The sequence below is a fragment of the Dermochelys coriacea genome, chromosome 4, assembly GCF_009764565.3.
Source record: "Dermochelys coriacea isolate rDerCor1 chromosome 4, rDerCor1.pri.v4, whole genome shotgun sequence".
Lineage (NCBI taxonomy): Eukaryota > Metazoa > Chordata > Testudines > Dermochelyidae > Dermochelys > Dermochelys coriacea.
In genome coordinates this window covers 53,583,593-53,593,861 of record NC_050071.1, presented here as the reverse complement: position 1 = coordinate 53,593,861, position 10,269 = coordinate 53,583,593, and the positions used below count along the sequence as shown (strand labels likewise).

At 47.1% G+C, this 10,269-nt stretch overlaps 1 protein-coding gene across 5 annotated transcripts in view; it reads left to right on the top strand.

Annotated features, from left to right (window-relative positions):
• Positions 1 to 5,571: 5,571 nt before the first annotated feature.
• Positions 5,572 to 10,269, top strand: part of MGAT4D (MGAT4 family member D) — a 103,118-nt gene continuing 98,420 nt past the window's right edge. Inside the window, exon 1 of one of the 5 annotated variants that reach the window (XM_038400429.2) lies at positions 5,572 to 5,965. In XM_038400429.2, the coding sequence (XP_038256357.1) occupies positions 5,875 to 5,965 (91 nt within the window). In that variant the 5' untranslated portion in view covers positions 5,572 to 5,874. The remainder of the gene's footprint in view (positions 5,966 to 10,269) is intronic. The other 4 variants (XM_038400425.2, XM_038400430.2, XM_038400427.2 and 1 more) reach the window with 4 other exon arrangements.

Here is a 10,269-nt window from a genome sequence, read left to right as displayed (position 1 = left end):
TCCGCTGCTTGTTCAGGGAAAGCCCCTGGTGCACCAGACCAGTTTGTTTACCTGCCACGTCCACAAGTTCCACCGATCGCAGCTCCCACTGGCCGCGGTTCACCGCTCCAGGCCAATGGGAGCTGCAGGAAGCGGCGTGGGCCAAGGGAAGTGCTGGCCGCCCTTCCCGCAGCCCCCATTGGCCTGGAGCGGCGAACCACGGCCAGTGGGAGCCGCGATCGGCTGAACCTGCGGATGTGGCAGGTAAACAAACCGGTCCGGTGCACCAGGGACTTTCCCTGAACCAGCGGCGGACTGGCTTTGAGAACCACTGATCTAAGCTATCCAATGGGACATGCTGAGGAAAGGGGTGTGTGCTAAGCCTTGCCCATCTCAGAAATAGGCACCTAAATCCAAGTTGTGGGGAGCACCTAATTCGGTTTGTGATCTGTAAACGAGGAGAAGATAGGCATTTGGTTGCCTACGTGGTCTGTGGGGCGAAAATCAAAAGAGGCTGAGAGGAAGCAGCAGCCCTCCCTTATAATCTTTGGCCTAGTAGCTAGGATACTCACCCAGGATGTAGGAGACCCCCAGTTCAAGTCATCCCTCCACCTGCGGGGAAGAACAGATAGGAACAGAGATTAGCCACTTCTCAGGTAGGTGCTGTAACCACTAGGCTATGGAATATTCTGATGTGGGTCTCCCTTAGTCTGTCATACTGAAATTGTTCCACTTTAATTAATTATTTAATAAATATTAGTTGGGCAACTGAAAGTGTTAGAATCACGCTGTAGCCTAATGGGTAGAGCAATTGCCCGAGAAGTGGCCAATCCCTGCACAAATCCCTTCTCTCCCTAAGGAGGAGGGCCTTGAATTGGGGTGGGGATGTCTACCACATCCTAGGTGAAGTACCCTAGCTCCTAAGCTAGTTTTATAAGGGAGGACCTAATCTTTCTTCCACCCTTCCCCAGATGGCTTGTGTAAGCTGGCCTCTGAGCACACCTACTGGATCAGTCCCTTGCATGGGAGTTAAGCAGCCAAATGCCTGTCTTCCCTAGTTTGTAAATTGCTCTGGGGCTTGGGGTGGGAGATAAGTGTCCAGGTGCCTAGAGGGAAGCAGCAGTGCACATGGTCAGAGGCAGAAACATAGGTACCTAGGGAACTTTTACTGCAGAAATGTAGGCACTGAGTGAATTTAGGTTCCTACAGGGTTAGGTGGCAGCCAAGTGGGAGTTTTGTGGATTGCAGTAGTACACTACAGGACAGGCCCAACAAAGAAAACAACAGAACGCCACTAGCCATCACCTTCAGCCCCCAACTAAAACCTCTCCAACGCATCATCAAGGATCTACAACCTATCCTGAAGGACGACCCATCACTCTCACAGATCTTGGGAGACAGGCCAGTCCTTGCTTACAGACAGCCCCCCAATCTGAAGCAAATACTCACCAGCAACCACACACCACACAACAGAACCACCAACCCAGGAACCTATCCTTGCAACAAAGCCCGTTGCCAACTCTGTCCACATATCTATTCAGGGGATACCATCATAGGGCCTAATCACATCAGCCACACTATCAGAGGCTCGTTCACCTGCGCATCTACCAATGTGATATATGCCATCATGTGCCAGCAATGCCCCTCTGCCATGTACATTGGCCAAACTGGACAGTCTCTACGTAAAAGAATGAATGGACACAAATCAGACGTCAAGAATTATAACATTCAAAAACCAGTTGGAGAACACTCCAATCTCTCTGGTCGCTCGATCACAGACCTAAGAGTGGCTATCCTTCAACAAAAAAGCTTCAAAAACAGACTCCAACGAGAGACTGCTGAATTGGAATTAATTTGCAAACTGGATACAATTAATTTAGGCTTGAATAGAGACTGGGAATGGATGAGTCATTACACAAAGTAAAACTATTTCCCCATGTTATTTCTCCCCCCCCACCCCACCCCCCACTGTTCCTCAGATATTCTTGTTAACTGCTGGAAATAGCCTACCTTGCTTGTCACCATGAAAGGTTTTCCTCCTTTTCCCCTCTGCTGCTGGTGATGGCTTATCTTAAGTGATCACTCTCCTTACAGTGTGTATGATAAACCCATTGTTTCATGTTCTCTGTGTGTGTGTATATAAATCTCCCCTCTGTTTTTTCCACCAAATGCATCCGATGAAGTGAGCTGTAGCTCACGAAAGCTTATGCGCTAATAAATTTGTTAGTCTCTAAGGTGCCACAAGTACTCCTTTTCTTTTTGCGAATACAGACTAACACGGCTGCTACTCTGAAAGTAGTATCTTTGTGGCTCACACTCAAGAAGCTTGTATTTGATATGGTGAAATAAGAGGGGAAGGACTTAAAGCAGGGTTGTTGAGGAGGAGGATGCTGTAAGAACAGGGCACATAAATGATCTTACCAATCAAATAGACCTGAACAGGACAAGATTGTACTAGTAATCATGGTGTGAAATGGCCTGGAGGAAAGTTTTGGTGTTGCAATTAGAGGCAAAGGCTTCTTTTAAATCTTGTGTAGGAAGAAGCAGGAAGATATAGACAGCAGCCTGGGATGTTGATCTAATGAGAGGGCAGAGTCAATAAGACACAGATTATAGGCCTGATTAACTAGGGGGATGTTGGTGTGGCCCAGAATGACAAAGTAAAAGAGTGAAAGGAGAAATCTTGGCAGGGGACAGATAATCAGGAGCTCATTTTTTGTTATACTGAGTTTGTTGCCTGTCATTCAAATAGAAATGTAAGAAACAGTGGTGAATTTAGAGTTAGTGGGGCCCTGTGCTCAGCTTCATTTTTGCCCCCCCCCACCCCTCAGCCAAGAAAAAGAACATTCTCTCATCTCCCCATCCCTGTTTTTCATTCTTTTTTTCTTCATCCTCCACCTATATTATAAGTAATAGAAAGTAAATGAAAATAAAGTGAGGTACCTTGATTGCTTTTGTAGTCTAACTTATTTTTCCACAGACCACTTGAAAATGTCTAAGGGTCTCGGCGGACCACTTAATCTTTCCAAATATTGTTTGTACTGTTAGCTAACTATTGTAAAATGCTTTGGATAAGCGCACTTTATTTAAAAAAAAAACATAAAAAGACCTTGGGTGCGGGGTCTGGCCAGGAGTTAGAATGTAGGAGGAGGCTCAGGGTTGGGATGTGGGGTCTGGGAGGGAGTTAGGGTGCAGGAGTGGGGTTGGGGTTAGCGTGCAGGGTCTGCCCAGGAGTTAGGATGTGGAAGAAGGCTCAGGGTTGGGGCAGAGGGTTGGGGAGTGGAGCACTTACCTGGAGCAGCTTCTGTTTGGTGCTGGGGGTGCAGGTGGGGATGGGAGGCATGCAGAAGCTCCTGCTTGATGCTCATGGTGGGGGTGGGAATGAGGGGCTGCAGGAGTCAGAGTAGGGGATATGGGTGAGGCTGAGTGTGTGTGTGGGGGGGTGCAGGAGTCAGGGCAGGTCGCTGGGGGGTGTGTGTTGGGGGGGAAGTGCACGGGGCAGAAAGGCTTGGGGCTGGGGCAGTCCCAGTCACGGCTGCTGGGTTACCTTACCTGGCTGGCTGGCTGGTGGACATGTCCCTGCCCCACCGCTGCTCCTGTTTGCTGCCAAAGGGAGCTGTGGTGGCAGCAGGATGTGAGAGCTGGGACCTCCTGGCCTGCTGCTCCCTTTCCAGGAGCCGCCAGCAGCAGTGCACGCCAGGGACTGCAGCTGCACTGCCCGGTGTCCAGAGGAGCAGGCAGCAGGACAGGTGCGGACAGATGTCCTACCAGGGGAGTGCACCCACCTCCCCTACAGTACACCCCCAGCTGGCCCTTCACCTGCCTGCCTCACCTGGCCGCCAGCATGAGCCAGCAGCAGGAGCCCTGGGAGGCAGCAGGAGCCCAGCTCACCAGCTGGGAGAACACACCACGTACTGTGCCTCCAGCACAGCCCTTAAATGGCTCCCTCCCTGCTCTCCCCCAAAGCTTCTGCCTCCATCGCGGTCCCCCCACAGCGGGTGCTGGATGGTGCTGGGCTCCTTAGCCCTTGGGCCCCCTGTAGTTGGGGGGGGCCGAGGCCCAGGCACTGTGTGTTTCATTGTAAATCCGCCTGATCCAGAATGGAGAGGTAGATTTATGAGTAACTGGTGAAAATAGAGTTGTCAAAGCCATGTGTGGGGTAAGATTCCCCATTGTTAAGGTGTAAAGGAAGATTAAGAGGGGCCTTTCTCACTATATAAATTAGACTTAAACTAACATGGTTCAATTAAAATTTAAGGTCTCAGTGAAAACTGGGACGCTTCAAATTTAAGGTTCCCATTGCCCCTGTAACTTGGCCATATTATAAGTACATATAGATAAAGATTTTGGGCAGTTCTCTTATGTGTTTGTGTGCTAGGCACTGTACAATGACAGAAGGGTTTGCTCATATGGATAGAGGTAAATGTGTATCTTAATATTTATGCATATGTTAAAGAGAACTGAGTTAGATGGGGAGAAATGTCACTGATGTGTCTAGACCTTTAAATTCTAATTGCATTAACCCAGTTTTGTGTACTTAATTTTCCTTTTTTTTTCTTTTTTTTTTTTTTTTTTTAAAAAAGAGAACTAGACTTCTGGTGCACTTATGGAACTGTTAAGCATATTTTTAACATGAGATAAGGATTGTTCATTTAAATCCAAATACAATAGCAGTATTGATATTTTCTATCTGTTTGTAGAGAGCTGGGTACACATTGCTATAGACACAATTATGGTATTTTGACTTGTGTGGCAAACAGCACACATTTAAATATATGTACCAGGTCACAAAGGTTTCTGTAGTGGGGAAGAGATTTGGACCAGGCACTTGTGTCAATGGGAGATTGTGGAGAGAGTTTCTTGCAGCTAGGATGGGGTTCAAGTCCCAGGAATTTGTCAGCAGAGCTTGGGGAAGATTTCAGGGTTTCTGCAGCTGAGTGAATAGTCAGGTTAGTACTTGTCCAGTACTTGACTCTTTGGGAGTTTATATGCAGTGGTGTTATAGTCCTGTCAACTCCAGGATATTAGAGAGACCAGGTATCTTTTATTGGCCCAACTTCTGTTTGGTGAGAGATGCAAGCTTTCCAGCTTGTCCTGAAGAAGAGCTGTGTGTGGCTGGAAAGCTTGTCTCTCTCACCAACAGAAGTGGAGCCACTAGAAGATATTCTCTTGTCCCCTTTGGGAGCCGTGAGCACGGTTGTGGATGGGGCGTGGTTCATTCCTATCCCTGCCACCTGTCCCTTTTGGGGTGTGAGGGAGATCCTGGGTGGCACGGAAGAATACAGCTCTCCAATGCAGTCACTAGGGAACAGGGGCGGGGGAGCCCACGCTGGTCTCGCGGGCTGACTGTACACCTCCTCCTCCTCCCCCAGGACAGCGCTGAAGGGCTCCGTGGCCTCTTGCGCTCCCGCGTTGGAGAAGCACAGCCGGGGAGGCGGCAGCCAGCCTGGTGACCCGGCATAGCAGTGGGACGCCAGGGCCGCTAGTGCGTGCACGGCCATGGGGCAGGGCGGGCGGGCGGGCGGGGGTAGCGCAGCCTCGCTAGCTGCAGGGGGGCGGGGCGGGGCGCTGCCCCACGGCGGCCCCCGAGCCCCTCGGAGCAGAACAGGGCGCGGCTGGGGGCTGCCGGGAGAGGCGAGGGGCTGGAGGAAGCTTGGCGGGGGGCGGCTGCCGTAGCGACGCCGCCAGGAGGCGCGCGCTAGAGGGCGGAGGCGACCGTGCCCTGCCAGGCGGGCGCCTCCGACGGGGCGAGTTCAAGGAGCGCGGACTTGCCCGGGCGGGCGCGGTCGCGGGCGGCCGCAGGAGGCAGGGCCGCCGCGGTCGGCCGGGGTGAGCCCTGGGAGCCGCGGGGCCAGCGCGGGCGCAGGCGGAGAGGCTGCTGGGGCATGCGGGGAGATGAGGCTCAAGCCCGGCAGCATCGTGACATTTCTGTGCCTCGGCGCCGCCTTCTGCTTTGTCTGCTTCACCGCCTGGAGCAGGAGCGGAGGTGAGAGCCGCCGGGGCGCGAGCCCGCGGGGCTGCCAGCCGCCGCCCTCGCGCCGGGGTCCCCCTCGGGTGCCGGGGGAGTCCCCTCCCAACGGCCGCCGCCTTCTGCACCTGCCCAGCTCCCCTCCCCGCTGGGGGCTGCCGGCCACAACCCCGGGCCCCCAGCCCGGCCCCTCGCTGCACTGGGGCAGGAGGGGCCGCAGGTGTCGCTCTGTCCTCCCCGGGCTGCTGCTGACACGGCCACAGGTGCAGCGCCCGACCCCCGCTTCAGCTCCCCTGCCCCGGGCCGGGAGCTGGGCGAATAGAAGCGATCCTGGGGCTACTCCGGGCACCCACGCGAAAACCTTTGGGAGCAGGTTTCATAGTAGCAGCTAAGGTGCCACAAGTACTCCTTTTCTTTGGTAGCAGGAAGCTGATGCTTCAAAAATGTCTTGGGGCACGAAGTAGCATTTCAGATTAAAATGCTGTTTTAATCCATTGGCTGTGATCCGCTGCTGTCCGGGGCAGGAGCTACCTCGGGCCTGCTCTTCAGAGGTGCTGAGCACCTTCGGTTCCCATTGACTTCATGGCGGGGGGGAAGGGAAGGTTCAGCACTTCTGAAAAATCAAGCCTTTATGTCTTACTACCTTCCCACCTTTTGTAATGATCACATCGCTACATACTTGGGATGGTAAGGGTTACACACAGGATTTCTGAGCTGTTACAATTTATAATAATCTCACTCTGTCAAGAACTATTCACATTTCCCAGAATAAAAGCATGTATACTGGTTAATTATTGTCTTCAAATTAAGGCTAGGAAAAAAACTGTTTAAGAGACCACACAGGAAGCGCCTAACCAGAAGCTGTTAACTTGAAAATGTTTGTATTGCACAATCTGCACTGAATTATCTGGAACTGATTATCCTCACTTAATCTAGTATAAATGGAAGTCAGTAGAGAGATCCCCCATTTTATAGTGGGGTCATAGCCCAGTCCTGCTTCCACTAATCAATTGCAAAACTTCTGTTGACGTCAGTGCTTCAGGATCCAGCCTTCTGTGTTTTAGAACCTTATCTTGCAAATACTTAGGCAGGAATGCAAATTTACTCACATGACCAGTTTTATAGATGGGACTACTCAAGGTCCTAATTCTGTGAAGACTAAAACGTGCTTAAATTTGTGCACCGTGCGCAGTCCATTGAAATAAACACAGCAAGAGAATGTTTCAATTAAAACACAAAATTGAAGTCAGTGGTCCTACAGTACATAAAGTTTAAGCATGATTCACAAAAAAGAAAGAAAAGGAGTACGTGTGGCACCTTAGAGACTAACAAATTTATTTGAGCATAAGCTTTCGTGAGCTACAGCTGTAGCTATTGTTAAAATGATCTAATACACAGGTTAAAGAAAGAGTTACTAAAATAAATTGTAACCCAAAACCAGCCAAAATTGATCACTTTGGCAATGCAGCTCTCTCTGCTGAACATCACGGCAGAGTAGGTGTGTCCATGCAAATAGTGTGCTCCTAAAGTCTCTTCCCTCAGTTCATCACTGAATGTCAGGGAAGAACTCAATCAGATCCTGCTTACAATATATTTCCCAGGAATTTTTGAAAATCTGTGTTTGGAATTGCATATTCAGAAGGGAGATGACACACACTAAACCACGGAAGACTGGTTAAAGAGAAAATTAATTTCCTTAGCTATAACTCTTATTTCTCATCATGGAGTGGTCTGGACACTATTGATTGATTAGACCTGTTCATGCCACCACAGTGGAGGTGGATTAGTGTCCATGTAAGCAGACTCCTGAGCCTGCATGAGCCTTGCATGTCAGTGGGAGTCTGCCCATGTGGAGGTAATGGCAGGATGAGAACCTTAGGCTTCCCATATTTTGTTTTCTTTCCTCCTTTAAGTTCAGACTCCTGGTGCTACAGCACCATGCTTTGACCTCAGGATGACGTGAACTATATACATGCTATATATACTATATACATGCTAAACATATAAACTATATACATGTTACCTGGGATTCTAAAAACAAACCTGAATTATTTCCTTTTTGCATAAAACACTGCTAAACATCCCACAGGATAAAATCTGCTCTCTGTTACATCCTGCTCTCTTCTGATTATGTCCCCATGACACCTGTGCATCCCAGTTATCTTCAGTGGGTTTACATAGACATGACCGATTTAATAACCAGTTGCTGATTACTGCTATGTGTAGGACAGACATTCTGTTTCGCAAAGGTTTTGAAATTTGTTTTCATTCTGAACTGGAATGAAAATAGTAAATTTAGAAATTTTCTACAAGGAAAATTCAGAACTTTTTTGTTTTGTGTTTCACTTAGATGTTTCAAAAATACTTGGTTCCAAAAATGTCAAAACCCTGATGTTTGATGATGTCAGAATTTGTTTCTGACTTTCTTTCAAAACAAAATTCCTGTGAAATCACTTGATTTCATAAAGTGCTTAGATTTAGATGGAACCACATATTCTGATGAAATATGGTTTTTTGTCAGAGTTTCTCTGACCAGCTCTATTATTGATGTGTGAGAAGGCATAGAATTCAACTCTTTCCTTCATAGTTGCATTATCTCTGCAATGCTTTCAACAGTAAAAGATAGGAACAGAAAAAAGATTTTTATTAAAGTAAGCAGACATAGCTTTAATTACAATCAGGGAGCATATCTTTTGAATGTGGTGGTGCCATTTTTTACTATAATCAGTTATCAGAGGGAATCACAATGGGTTCAATGGATTATATGGGCGTAACAGCAAAATTTGTCCTAAAGTTTCTAGCCTTTTCCATGATGATGATGATAAGCAGGCTTTCACCTCACATGAGTCGTCCTAGTTCCATTCAGTAGTTCATAAAGGTTGCAGGATTAGTCTTGTCTATGTTGATTTACATATGTGCCACTGCCCTGTTAACCTAAATTTTCAGAAAATTGTGTCCGGGTGAAGTACTAATAAACATTGATAGGGAAACTAGGGAAAAAATAAGTTAAAATGTGAAGTCACAAGAATATAAACATGAGAATAAATAAGAATATTTGGCCTTAAAAACAGTAATATACAGATATTAAAAAAGATAATCTGGAAAAAAAATTGAGACTTTTCAGGAACAATAAATATAAATCCAAATTCACAGAAGTAACTCATAAGATGGTAGATAATTTTAAAAAATGCTTAATGTCATGTTAGTAAATATTAAACTTTTATGAGGCAAGCATGTAACAGTCTCACAATTTCACAAGATTTATCATCAGAAAAGGGACTTCTTGGGTTTTCAGGCTTTAAATATCTTGCTGAAATAAGAAAATCTGATTTTTTGATGAATTCTTGATGCTTACAATTGAAATAATGTGGTGTACATAGTAACACAAACAGCTGTTTATCGAGAAAGTCTAGAAACTTTCGTGAGCTCTCTTGTATATTATTTTAGCAGACAAAGCCTTGATCCTGCAATTGCACCCATACAGAACCCCACTGAATTTCTACCCATTTTCATGGAGCTCTGTATGAGTGTAGACATCTCTGCAGATGCAGGTGCAATATCTGGCCCAAAGTTTCAATTAAAACAGTGGCAAAATTGTCAGGCTTTCAGTGTGTCTTGCATCTTCTCATTCTCATTTTGATAAATAGCATTAATTCTGATTTATGTGAAGTGAAGCCCAGTATTCATATCTAGGCCTCTAAAAGGCCACTCCTACAGAGTGCTGAATACTCTCCAAATAGGCTTCAATGGAAGCTGAGAGCAGTCAGCATGGGAGGCTTCTGGCACATGCAGGACTGAGCCCTAAATAGGGGCGCTATTCAACATTTAGTCACCTGAACTGACCCACAGGGTTTTGAGGACTCCAAAGTGGAGTTGGTACTCAAAATTAAAAATTAAATGCCAAAGTTTGCACCCAAGGCTGCAGAAATTCTGTAGTTGTGCAGTCTTGTGAATATGTGATTTACTGTACTGTGTAAGGGCCTGATTCCAGTGTGAAGTTTTTGCTGTTGCCTTCAGCAGGAGCAGGATTGTGCCCTAAATATGCAGGGCCAGAGTGAAGCTGGCTTTTGTAGTGATTCATGGGAGGAAGAATGTATGAAGAGCTTCCCATCCCCTTGTTCTTCCTGTGCAAGGGCATGGTCACAGCCCCTGCATGAACAGACTGAGATGTGAGCACAGAAGACCCTCTCACTGCTCTTTCCAAGAAATTCTGTTAACATTTAGAAACAACTAGTGTAATTTTACGTAGAGCCTTTTTAAAAAAAAGCAAATACTTATTAATAGTTAAACCTACTCATTTATACATGATCTATTTGCAATAG